Source organism: Talaromyces stipitatus, genomic scaffold (assembly GCF_000003125.1).
Source record: "Talaromyces stipitatus ATCC 10500 scf_1105507295541 genomic scaffold, whole genome shotgun sequence".
Taxonomy (NCBI): Eukaryota; Fungi; Ascomycota; class Eurotiomycetes; order Eurotiales; family Trichocomaceae; genus Talaromyces; species Talaromyces stipitatus.
Genome location: NW_002990115.1, coordinates 2,076,958 through 2,089,207, shown reverse-complemented (window position 1 = coordinate 2,089,207; position 12,250 = coordinate 2,076,958). Strand labels below are relative to the sequence as shown.

The window sequence follows — 12,250 nt, the reverse complement described above, 5'->3', positions numbered from 1 at the left end:
TCAAGCTCCACCTGCAACGACCATATCCGGCGCTGCTGTTTTGAATAACCTCTCCTTTTTCATCAGCAGCGCACAGATCACTGTGATTCCTCCGGCCGCAATGCTAATAGTGTAAACTTTGCTGATGGCATCTATGATAGCCGAAATGGCTTGTGACTTCATAGAGGGAGTCAGAGACGCAAATAGGGTGCTCTGTGTTCCTGCAACGGCACTCCTGATATCCTCTTGAGAGAAATCTAGGCCATGCAAGACACGAGTAAGGTTTTTCATCGCTAGACTTTGAAAGATCTGGCCACCTATAAGCAGACTTCCCATTTGGAAACCAAGCTGAGAAAGGTTGAGCATGGAAATGACACGCTGGACATCCAAGCCAGAGCCTGTTCTCATCATAGTTTTGACCCCTCCAACTGTGTAACCGGCCTGGAAGATCAAGCCAGTGCCAGCACCCAGAAGGACGCTGTATCCATAGACGTTTGCCATACGAGTGTCGATGTCGACAGTGTACAGAGTAGCACCCCCGATTGTCATGAGGATACCACCAAACAAGTACAACGCCCAGCTAAAAGAAAAGTCGTCAGCTTGTGAAGAAGAAACATAGCAGATAATGGCTCTTACTAATAACTGATCCGCGGAAGGAACGCGCCAGAGAGCATATTCATGGACGCAAGGAAGCAAATATAAGGAAGCAGGCGGACGGCAGCCATGAGTGCTGAGTCTCCATGCACAAACGAGCAATAGACGGGGATGTAATAAACCGGCACGTAGATATTTGTCGCACCCGCGGCAGTAACGATGTTTAATAGGATTAGGGTGCTATCCTTGAGAATGTGGCGTGGGGGAAACATGCGAGCTGGGCGGTTGGTAAATAGGACAAAGTACTGCTGGAGAAGCACCAGAATGAGGAGCACACCAGCAACAACGAATGTTGTGATTGTACGGCCATCATTCCAGGCCCAAATCGAGCCAGCGAAAGTTAAAGCCATCACAAAGGATAGCATTGCTCCAGTACCTCCAATAAAGCCAATCCAGTCCAGATTCCTGAGCCTTGCGAAAACAGAGGTGTCTGGCGCGCCTGGTGGTTTTACTGACGGGAGGTAGAAGATGTACGCTGGTGCACACACCGCCGCAATGACACTGGAAATCTCAGTAAGCAGAATTGTTTGGTTCATCGAGTAACTTACAGATTAATGTAGAATGCCCATCGCCAGGTTGCAGAAGAAGTGGAAAATGCTCCCCCTACTACAGGGCCAAGGACAGCACCTGTTCCCCAGACCACGCCAATCCCCGAGATATAGCGGCCACGTTCTTTGTCAGACGTTAAGAGGGAGAAGAAGTTGAGAGTACTAGCAGAATGTATAAGCAGAGAGTGAGTAAACTATATTTGTTGAAGAACTTACCCAAGAAAGATGCCAGAACCTCCAAGGCCAGCGATTACTCTGCCCACAATCAATGCGTCCATGTTTGGTGCTGCACCGCAGAGCGCAGAACCAATTTCAAAGAGCAGAATACTTCCAACGAAGAGGGGTTTGAGATCAAAGTTATGGTAAAAGGCAGAACTTCAACCAGCAAGTTAGCTTCAATGTCAATCCAAGGGGAGTGCAGCAGCTTACACAGGTAATATGGCACAGACAGAACCCAGAGGAAAAGCGGTGCCAACCCAAGTAAGACGTTCGACATTATTGAATCGTTCGACGATAGCGGCCTGGATGTCTGCGGCAATGGTGGTATCAAGGCCATAGATGAGAGCTCCGATGTAGAGAGAAGCACAGACTAGGACCCATTTAAAGCCATGTACCGGCCTCGGGCTGTCGTTGTTCGGTTGCAGAGATGTCGTAGGGGACAAGCGAGGTGATTTTTCGATGTCTTCACCAGAGTCGTTTGAGGAGTCACTTTGGACTACCTCCTTAACATCTTCTGTGGAACTCATGGTGGATCGGGCAATAGGGCATAGAACTTCGTGGGCAATGTGTTGGAATGCGACTGTGCCATAGACTTGGGTAAATAAAGTTTATAAATAAAAACATTGCTGAAACTCGTAACGACATAGCATTGACATCTATAGCTCTCTAATTCTCTTTGGATGACAAAGCTGACAAGTGCGATGTTCATTAGTAAGTCTCTCCTACAATTTTGCCGGTTGTTGAGATGCATTCATTGTCATCCGGCCAAATTACCCCGACTGCGGCCACTTTGTTCCGGCATCTCATTCCTTTGTCAGCAGTCTTCTCCGCCTCATTCTCCCTCCCAGAGCAAATGACAGAATGGAGAAATAATTGAGTTTCTCTCGAGTTCATGGAAAATATGATTCTTGGATAAACTTGCTCACCACGTTGGACACATGCATTCCATATCAACGCCGTTCGAGTCGTCCCATGAAACATCCGCGTCGACTTCATTACGGTTCTGTGGGTTTTGTCAGAAGCCGTTCTTGAAGGGTGAACTAATCCTATTCACAACTCTGTTACATTGTATACTGAAAATTGAATGCTAGAAACATCGTATAATCGCCATATTCTATACTGTCGCCGAGCCAAAAATCGGCGTCGGACTCGTGTCAGGTCATGTCGAGCTTGCAGTGCTGCTAAAGCAAAGTGCAGCTTCCAGCCTCAATGCTTGCGATGCACCAACAAGGGCATTGAGTGCGTATACGACACGGCGACTACAATACCTACAGACCAAGTAAGCGATGAACAACACATGGCGCAAATCAATGTGCCAGCCTTCTCCTCGACATCCTTGACGGGAGATGACTTCACCTTCAACGACTTGTTCCCATCTGGCGGGACAACGGACACAGTCGGAGCGCAAATCGACATCGACTGGGATGCACTTGGTGATATCTCTACACAAACCCTTAAGACTAGCCTGCCCCGTTTGAATGACCCGATGCCGAAAGTTACCTCCAGCGGGCCATTTCTCCTCTGTAATCCCGACGGCGTTTCGCCCAATCTTGACCCTGAGAATCTTCTTCAACCCCAGAAACTTCCGTCATCTGCTTTGACTATTCGAGATGGATATTCCTCAACTCTTTCCGGGCCTGCACAGCCCTATGAGCGACCAGAATCAAACTTCCTAGCCCGACTCCCGATATCAGACCCCGTCTCGCATTTCATCGCAACTAGTGTCATACAGATGATTCGTACTTACCCACTGATGATGCTTCGTACAGAGACACTTCCTTCTTTCATACACGGCCACTGGTATCGTCCCTCAGGTGGTATAGAGCCTTCCTTGCCTGAGCCACTTGTCAATTGCATGGGCATAGCACAGATCTTTGCTTCTCATAATACCGAGAGCAAGCCTTTCTTATGGCGCATAGTCAAGATAGAGCAGCGCTCCTTTATTGAAAAGGTACGGGCCAAAACAAGACCGGCATGTACTTTTACAGTCAAAGTTATTAGTCCGGATATGACCAGTAGCAGAAGATACTCTACTCTCATTTCGAAATGACGGCCAGCTAATTTTGTAACAGAACGACCAACGCCAATTCTCTAGAGAAGACCTTCTCGCAGCTATACAAGCCCAGATTATGTATGTTATTATGCGAATCATCGATGACTCGAAAATGGACCAGGGTATGAATCTTGAAATGCTTGTCACTCATGAGGTATGCGATCTTGCTCCCCCGCTAAGACTTTTTCTAATTGAAGTAGATCCTTTGCGAGAGCCTCGTGCAACTGTGCAACGAACCGTTCTGCCAAGATGAGAGACTATACCCGAGTAGCAGCTGGGAAGATTGGGTTTTTGCCGAATCTAAGAGAAGGTAATCACATGAAATTCTCCCCGGTTAATTTTAACTGGAACTAACAGTTGAAAATGTTAGGACTGCATTAGTGTGGTTCCTCATTGCTCAGACGATCCACATCAAGACTGGCGTATCGTGCGAGACGATCAGTGGCTTCCAAGATCTCCCCCTATGTTCCCCCAAGTCACTTTGGGAAGCAAAAACACGTTCGGCATGGCAGGCAGAATATGAGATGTACCAGTCCATGCCGCGGAATGGGCCAGACGTGTTTGGAGACCTCATTGATGCCTGTAAGCAGAGCGATACGGGGTCCGGCAGGCTGAAATTGGACACCTGGAATGCTAATGCGGATAATCTTGGTATTATACTTAGTATGAGCGCTGCGATGATGGCGAAGGATTGAGGACACCTTGATACTATTACTTTCATAGTTTTATTTTCTTATTGAATAGGATCTAGGTCACGGTGGAGTCTCGTTTTACGAAACTGAGTGCTTCAATTTGATTTGGCCGTGTTATCTGCAGCACGTCTTACTACAGAGCCTATCAACTATTGAGCTAGCTTGCTCGCAGAGCCCGTACGAGATTCTATAGATTAAACACAAGCCTAGGACCACGCTTAGCATTAAGTATAATCAGTACTTACGAGCAGCACTTAAGCAGACCTCTCCGTAGATTGCTCGCCGGCCCGTCAATGGGCTGCTAATTGGTTCATACACGAGCTTGGCTAGGCTTGTAGGAGCCCATACCCTGCGTTATATTTGGGGGCGGAAAGTCTCAATCAAACCCCGGGGCAGTTTTAAAGTTCCTAAGAAAAGCTGTAGCGGAATTATTTTTTTCATTAATATCTGGAGCACTACTAAATTACTAAGAAGGTGATCTCATAAAGCTTTCCCGACATAGGGTTAGTGGGTGGTCGAACTAGTTGTTTCCACCGTCAAAACATCATTCCACTGTTCCAGAGCTGTCTTGGAAATTCCGATTTAACCATCAGAGTATGCATACGCAAGTTTATTATCAATACGACGTAGGGCATGCTGAAGTCTTTCCAGTGGTGGGGGTGGGGGTAAGGCCGTAACGTATTGTTTTAGCTCATGCTCATGTCAATCCTACCTAGGTATACTTAAGTGGCTTCTAACAATTGATACTACCTACTACCGTACATGTATCAACGGATGCTGGCCCCCAATCTTGGAACCAGATTGAAGACAGCAATCTGTGGATTACAGCTGTACATGCATATCTATGCTGATAACCACGTTCTAGTATCCACCAGTTTCTATGTAGTCAATCCTACGGTATGCATAACCATTTTAACTTTTGATTCTTATTTCTAACAAGTAGATCCGCGGCACTCCCGCGGTGGGCTGAAGCCACAGTCCCACTGCAAGCTAGGGCCATTTTGTAGTTAGAATGGGGCCTGTGTTGCTGGTTCAGTGGTTATAGATAGCTAGAAATACGTGTAGAAGAAGAGAAAATAGTTATGGCCCAATCCCACTTTTGTGGGGGGAGGGTCCTATAGGGCTATTGCAAATGAAGAAATATGTATGAGAAGGGAGAGGAAGACAATAGACATGCCGGTCTGCAGCGCCCTTACTTATGAAATACGGATTTACAGGGATATCTTCATATCAGACATCTTCGGTGTGCATGAAAAGTCGGGGAATATTTCCTAATGAGAAAGGAGGTGCATGGAAAAGAGCAGATAATCACCTACCATACTAGGATTGCGTGCGGATTGAGTGGACTGAGCGGAGCAATTAAAAATCATGATAAGAAGGGGAAGAAGGAGTGTAAACAGCATGTCCTTATATACACATGTTAGCGAACATGTTAGCAATAATTATTAATACTGTACGTACAATTACCTATCCTTCTTTGGATGGCGGTCGGAGATTAGAGTGAGTCGATAGCCGGATATGGTTTAGCGGGTATACTAACTAACCCTAGTATGGAATAGTGCATCCTCGCATAAAGGTTTTACCGCTTACCATTTTTAGGCAGAGCGCATTACATATATTAGGGTTAGCGGGAAACAGGTCGGTCCTCGAGGAAGTTTGACCTCCCTTCCGTTCCTCCGCCGAAGATAGGACACTGCACACTCGGGAAAATAACCTGTAAGATCATCTACCAGTCAACACTTCGAATAAGGGAATCCCTATACCATCATCGGCAACGACTAAAGTATCCAAACATCAAGCACCCACGTTATGAGAAAAATTTATGCCCTGTCGCGGGTTCAAGCCAGATCTGAGGAAAAGCATGTAATTAGCCCACTAGTGTCCTATAGGGTTTAGTCCCTCCGGGCGTAATAAATATCATTCACTCATCCTCCTACGGCGCTACTGGCTGTAGAACCAACACATTCAGGGGATAATAACACCATACGGCATAGTAGCAATGAGGTTGCTGGCTAGAAACAGATGGCTCGCCAAGCCGCGCAGCCATTTCAGAGTAAATGGATTGGAGACAGCAGTCATATGGAGGCTTTAGCCTTTTACCAAACGGCCCCCACGGGATTCAGCCATGCACTTGCCGATTAACTATCACATACAGAGTACAGTTTACTAATAAAGATTCGCTACTCATCCTATGCCACGTCCTCGTGGAGGTAGAGTCAAGGTGAATAAAGATGAACAACCAAATACATCCACAAGATGCGATTGAGGCCGTACAGCGAAGAAGATATCAGAACCGCATTGCGCAAAGAAACCACCGTAAGTGATGGAGATCGACTAAGCAAATGCAATGTTTGGAATCGACTCACCTAACACCATGTGAGGCAAGGCAAACGCCAGGCAGAGCTGGAACAAAAGCGAATGCGCGAGTTGGACGAAAAGATAGAGAGCCAGAGAAACCAGGGTAGCGAGCCTCGAGTTTCTGTCGAAGGCGCTTATCACGGCGGCGCGGGGATAAAACCCTTGAACAGACCAGAGAACATCTTTCCTGATCAGAACACATCAGATGTGCCCATCCCTAAACCTGTCGGATCCCAGGCCGAGATTACGCAACATCAGCCTCGGGCATTTACTGAATCAGAGCCCGCATGGCCACCGGATAATTTGGCTAGCGCAACGTCTTACATGGATATATATGGAAACATGGACGAGACAATGCCAAGCTTGGTCCTGACATCAGGGTTTGAGTCGCAACGCAGGTCCATACGCTCGCCCACACTGCGCTCTTTGCCTAGCCCATCTCGAATTATTAAAAGTTCCAAGACGCCTCAGGAAGGAAGTAACCACCTTGAGGGCTCAAAGGTATTTGGGGGTTCGGGGACTTTCCCGAGCGAGTCCGGCTCACAGAACCTAGGCAAGACAGCACTTCATATCAGTTCTGAGCGGGGCAGTTTAGGAATCGTACAATTTCTGCTCCTCTCCGGGGTCGATGTCAATGGGACAGATAACTGCGGACGTACGGCGCTGCATTACGCAGCACATGCGGGGCACCTAGATATTGTCTCGCAGTTACTTAGAGGAGGCGCTGATTTAGACGCTCGCGATCATGAAGGCCGAAGCCCTCTGCATCTCGCAGCGCATGCTGAATGTGAGGAAGTGATTCGGTTCCTAGCACAGGAAGGTGCGGACTTAGACGCGGCCATAGGAATAAGTAGACAGATGAGTAGTGAGGATGACGATGACCTTGACCTTGACTATGATAATTGCGAGACGATGAAGTCTTGACCCTGGAAGAGTAGGTCTTTCCAGCCTTTATCGCAAGTCTACCCACTTCTGACACTAATAACTGGACGCATCAGTTCCCGGCTGAGAAACTAAGCTTGATTAAGTCAGCAGAAACTAGGAATGATGGAGTTCGCCTCCATAACTTATCGCTACTTCCTCAGCCGTGTGCTGTTTCAATTGCCATTTCTGAGTACTTTTGTGGCATCAGGCTCACTACGTTGGGGAGAAATTAGCATGATTATTATATGAGAGCAAGAATTGTCCTAGCGTTGCTTTTTGTATTTGCTCAGGGACACACGGTTTAATGTATTTATGGGAATTCTCCCCCTATGATGGCAATATGAGCCGTTAACTACCTGGGTACACATCGATATTTAATTAAGCAAACATTCCCAGAGTGCAGCAATATATAACCTGTTGTGATTGTAGAATATCATCGCTTCATGTCCTCAATTAAGACTCTTATCTGCACTAGTGCTGGATCTTGAGAGTACGTTCTGTTATTTCTTTCATCCAGGTTACTGCACAGCCTTGACCAATCCTGACTCTATATCGAAAATGAAGCCGTGCGTATGCTCTGCTAGTTCAGTGCGCACAAGAGGAGAATGTTTGAGAATATCAACATCATCCCTAACGCTTTGTTCGAGATCTTCTATGGCTCCAAACGTGCCATCTTGGCCAACACTCCCAGGGACTCGCGCATTGACAACCTCGCGGATCATTTGATCGCTGTAATGTGTCGTCCCACAGTCCGTATGGTGTACTACCATGATCTCCTTCATGCCAATAAAAACATCAAGAGCAACGATATCATTGACAAGCGGACCGACACGACCACCTACGTTTCGAAGGATGACGGCGTCCGACGCTGCTTTGAGATGGAGGAACTCGACCGGATCAACTCTAATATCGCAACAGGTGATAACTATGACCGATGGCGGAATTGTTCCAGCGGCTTTAGCCTCGCTCAGTAAAGGTTTGGAGGAGAACGTCTGGATCTGGGATTTGTTCCGGTCGAGAAGGGCCTTAATGTCAGGCGGAGAAGACATGGTCTGGAATCATGGAACCTTTGGACAATGTGCACCTATTTGTATTCATTTGCTTGTTTGACAGCATGCTAAAATCCTGTAGAAACGGCACGAACCGTTTTTCTACATATTTGAAAGCTGTTCAGAGTGAAAGCAAGAGAGATGCTAGCGTGATCTGTCGGCGATAATGCCGAAGGCCAGCGTCGACGCTATTCGGCCTCGGCCCGGTAAAGACGTTGGAGCTCTTTTTGTACTACACGCGAAAGGTCACTAATTATCTGGTGTAAAAGCTCGTTTGCTAATGGTCAGATTGATAGTCCATCCTTCGAACAATTAGTCTTCTGTAGGCATTGACAAACCCGGAACCCACCGTCAATAAGACGACGCAGAGGGACACGGAGGATCGCATATCGAAGGCTAGCAAAAAAGTGAAATAGTTTCAAGTTGTAATGGTGAACTGAGGGCCCAGGGCAGGTTAGAATCAAAAGAACCTTGGAAAGCCCCAAACTGAGCCAGATCCGGGCATAATGAGATCCCAGATCTACTATTCCACTGAATATACTACTGACTCAACACCTCGCTCATCTGTGTAGTGTAGTAAATCTTATGTATCTATTCCTACATAATACTCGTAGACGCATTCCGCCATGGGCCGCCATCCATGGAATCCATGAGGCTATACCTCGTGCCACTCAACTGGTATGACCATGTGAGTAAACCCTAATACAAATAGTCCCATGGCATTTAGAACAAGGCAGCCTCAATATAGCTTTTTCCGCTAATAGTCGACAGCACCGTACCCCCTCCATGCACGTGTGCATGATATTGCAGTATCGGTTTAAGAAATATGACTCTTCGGTCAACACAATTAGAGCAGCACTCGACTGTATGCAGCTCCACCCGCTACCTAGGTAGCTTTTAGGAGCTATATGTAGACTAAGTTCCTGGCAAGTGCGAAACGAAAGAGTATAGATTATCTCTAATGCACATAATTAATCTCCGGACACACCTCATTCGAGTGCACAGGAAAATGTCAAGGGTAAAGAGTGGGCATGCCACGTTGGTCAGCTTACCTGTCAGCTTACGTATCAGCTTACCTGCAGGGGGAATGATACATAGTAGCAAGGATAACCTCATAAGCCTCACGAGTACATAACAAATGAGCTTCCTTCTATTTTGACCCTATACAAGTAGCAGCAACAGCAGTAACAGACTTTTCCGCAGTCTTCGTATTCGCGTCAGCCGTGGTCTCCTGATACTCCCGTAGGACGTCAAGACTTACTATTAAATCCAATATGAGTAGTGGTATGGGGTCAAGACATGCTGCATGCACGGAGTGTCGGCAAAGAAAAGTCAAGTGCGATGGAGGCCAACCGAGCTGTCAGAATTGTTTGCGTCGGGGTAGCGCGTGTGTGTTTGCTGCCAGAAGCTCAGGTCAAGAGAAAGACGAATTGCTTCTCATGATCAGTAAGCTGAGTGATCGCTTGTGTTTGTCCTCCCTTACCTCCCAAGTCAGATACATCTAGGGATGGGTTAATCCTCACATTGCAAAGAGGGACTAATGTGGTTATCGCAAAACAGCGAATGCGGAACAACGTCTTGCATCCGAAAATAAGTCTAGTTATCCACAACTGACGCCTCAGGATATGCATCCAGATCACATAATCTCAGGGACAGAGATGGATTTTCCAGGGCTGTTGGGTCTCCCGGATAATGCTGACAGCTGTACCGACAACGACGGTGCTGTGGCTCTGTTTCCGGAGTCTCAAATTGAATTTGGAATGATGTCTGATATACAGACATCTGCTACTGCACTCGTCCAGTCGTCTGAGATTCATTCTTTCAGCTGGCCCAGTATAGACATAGAGATCGGGACGAGACCAATACCCGATGGCGATGATTTGGGAGGTGAACTGTCCCCCCACACTACACGCGAATTGTACGTACGACATCGATGCTGAAACGTTGAGCTGCAAAGCTGACTGGATTATTCGTAGATACCAGGCCTACTTTGACCAGACAGATCATAGTTGTTACATGTTGGATAAGAACAGCTTCCTCTTAAAGATGGATCATTTGCCCCTTGGACCAGAATCCTTGAGCTTAAAATTCATCGTCCTTGCCCACGGAGCCTCGGCCTCTCCTGCGTATCGCCACTTGCAAAACAAGTTGTATGATACTTCGCGGAGATATTTTGAAAACGCTGAAACGGGAAATCCTTTCATGACCATTGCTGCCCTCCAAGCATGCATCCTTCTCGCGGTGTATGAATTGAAACAACTTTTTTATTCAAGAGCCTGGGGCAGAGTTAACCGCGCAATGTGGATGGCCGAAATGTTTGGCTTGCACAAAATGGATGCGCAATATAGTTCACCTCGACAGCGACAGTCGGGGCTCTATGTCGCGCCAACTACTGATCCCGAAGAGTTGGAGGAGCGCAGAAGGACCTTTTGGTCAGTTTTTATTCTCTGCTGTTTTACAAGCATTAGTGTGGGTTGGAACACATATGCGCAAATCAACTATATGGAGGAGGTATGATGTGATGTTTTTCGCCATCTTCCAAGGTTGTTCCTACCCACTAACATCTTCCAGATCACCACCTTGCTGCCAAATGAAAATAGGGGCGACGACCATACATCGCCATTCCGGCCCACCCTTAATAACACACTCAGACTACCTATGGCGCGAAAGCTCTCAAGCTTCGAAGCATTAATTATCACCAGCGCGCTGCATATCCGTAGTCTGAGGCATGCCGACTTTGCTCTCGTCGAGATTGGGGAGGATTACCTGAGCTATGACTTTTGGATGCATCATTATTACATTACTGAAAGCATCAGCCAGGTGGGTTTCACTCAGCATGTAGAACCTACTTTGCAGAACTCTATGACCGAACCTGCGACACTGTGTGTGACTCTCAGGATTCAGGCAATCTATATCTGTCTCCATCACGCGGCTGTAGTGCGTGAGTCCCAGACGAACTCAACGCGGGCGTTCAGTTCACAGAGCGAGACCAAGTGTCTCATGGCCGCCATGAAACTTACCAGTATGATAAACCAGATACGGGATCAAGCAGGTTCAACTAATGTGAGTCTATCTCTGCTTCAGCCTTCTATCGAATGTTTCCCAGACAGAAATGCTGATTGTTATACAGCCCAATCCTTATACAGTATGGTCGATATACGTTGCCGCACAATTTTATGTTCGAGAGTTGCATGCTAGTAGATGCAAGAACGGGCATCCTATCATGCCTATGCGCACCCCATCGAAGCCGTCCCTTTCGCCGAATGGTCGACCATCATTGCCGGTCTCTGCTAGCCGAGAGCAGAGCAAAAACATGAATATCAGTCACTTTGACGGTACATCCCCCGCAACCATCAACAATCACGCCTCGGGTCTGATCCCAAGTCGCTTCGAACTCTTGCACAATATTGATTTCCTACTCAGCACTCTCTCCGCGCTCAAAAGATCAAACCCCATGGCGGGTACATTTGAAGCTCAAATTTATGACGAGCTGAAAGGAGGCAAGGCAATGACAGATGATCGACCTATCGGCCGAGTCGAATTTCCACTAGACGGAAAATACGTGGCAAATAATTATGCTGAAAATGGGGCCCAAGATAGGAACAAGACCTAGACATGATATTCGGACGTTTGACAATGTTAACGCAGTACGACGCTAGGAGCAACGAAATGGGGGATTATGGGAAGCGTGATAGAATATACTAAATAGACATCCATGAATTTTACTTGATACTAGCTTTTTTGTGCAACTAGATGATAGGAAGATTTAGCAAC

The 12,250-nt window shown here is 46.9% G+C and overlaps 5 protein-coding genes across 6 annotated transcripts; 3 read left to right on the top strand and 2 right to left on the bottom strand.

Annotated features, from left to right (window-relative positions):
- On the bottom strand, window positions 1-1,927 carry TSTA_031050 (efflux pump antibiotic resistance protein, putative; the record flags this gene model as incomplete). Its single annotated transcript, XM_002480230.1, has 5 exons — window positions 1-559; window positions 616-1,134; window positions 1,182-1,343; window positions 1,398-1,556; window positions 1,611-1,927. 5 exons carry the CDS (start codon window positions 1,925-1,927, stop codon window positions 1-3), a joined length of 1,716 nt encoding a protein of 571 aa, XP_002480275.1.
- A 770-nt stretch (window positions 1,928-2,697) lies between these two features.
- Window positions 2,698-4,254, top strand: TSTA_031040 (uncharacterized protein; the record flags this gene model as incomplete). The annotated part of the gene is made up of 4 exons (XM_002480229.1): window positions 2,698-3,351; window positions 3,473-3,607; window positions 3,654-3,763; window positions 3,824-4,254. 4 exons carry the CDS (start codon window positions 2,698-2,700, stop codon window positions 4,146-4,148), a joined length of 1,224 nt encoding a protein of 407 aa, XP_002480274.1. The 3' UTR covers window positions 4,149-4,254.
- A 2,103-nt stretch (window positions 4,255-6,357) lies between these two features.
- TSTA_031030 (ankyrin repeat-containing protein, putative) lies at window positions 6,358-7,821 on the top strand. Of its 2 annotated transcripts, none has more exons than XM_002480227.1 (3): window positions 6,358-6,461; window positions 6,532-7,437; window positions 7,502-7,821. In XM_002480227.1, the coding sequence occupies exons 1-2, from the start codon at window positions 6,377-6,379 to the stop codon at window positions 7,425-7,427; spliced, it is 981 nt and encodes a 326-aa protein (XP_002480272.1). In that variant the 5' UTR covers window positions 6,358-6,376; the 3' UTR covers window positions 7,428-7,437; window positions 7,502-7,821. The 2 variants fall into 2 exon arrangements, with proteins under 2 accessions (XP_002480272.1, XP_002480273.1); XM_002480228.1 differs by having other exon boundaries at window positions 6,527-7,437.
- Window positions 7,822-7,860: 39 nt separating this feature from the next.
- TSTA_031020 (uncharacterized protein) lies at window positions 7,861-8,476 on the bottom strand (the record flags this gene model as incomplete). Its single annotated transcript, XM_002480226.1, has 2 exons — window positions 7,861-7,924; window positions 7,950-8,476. 2 exons carry the CDS (start codon window positions 8,474-8,476, stop codon window positions 7,861-7,863), a joined length of 591 nt encoding a protein of 196 aa, XP_002480271.1.
- Window positions 8,477-8,642: 166 nt separating this feature from the next.
- TSTA_031010 (uncharacterized protein) lies at window positions 8,643-12,089 on the top strand (the record flags this gene model as incomplete). Its single annotated transcript, XM_002480225.1, has 9 exons — window positions 8,643-8,705; window positions 8,803-8,891; window positions 9,049-9,154; window positions 9,482-9,530; window positions 9,759-9,865; window positions 10,099-10,394; window positions 10,453-10,987; window positions 11,048-11,539; window positions 11,607-12,089. The coding sequence occupies 9 exons, from the start codon at window positions 8,643-8,645 to the stop codon at window positions 12,087-12,089; spliced, it is 2,220 nt and encodes a 739-aa protein (XP_002480270.1).
- Between the last annotated feature and the right edge of the window lie 161 nt (window positions 12,090-12,250).

What these genes read in the sequence shown, in the direction of transcription:
- TSTA_031030 (XM_002480227.1), top strand. Translation starts at nt 6,377, where the DNA reads ATGAACAACCAAATACATCCACAAGATGCGATTGAGGCCGTACAGCGA. An exon ending in CATTGCGCAAAGAAACCACC is followed by an intron (nt 6,462 to 6,531) that starts GTAAGTGATGGA and finishes ATGTGAGGCAAG; the next exon opens with GCAAACGCCAGGCAGAGCTG.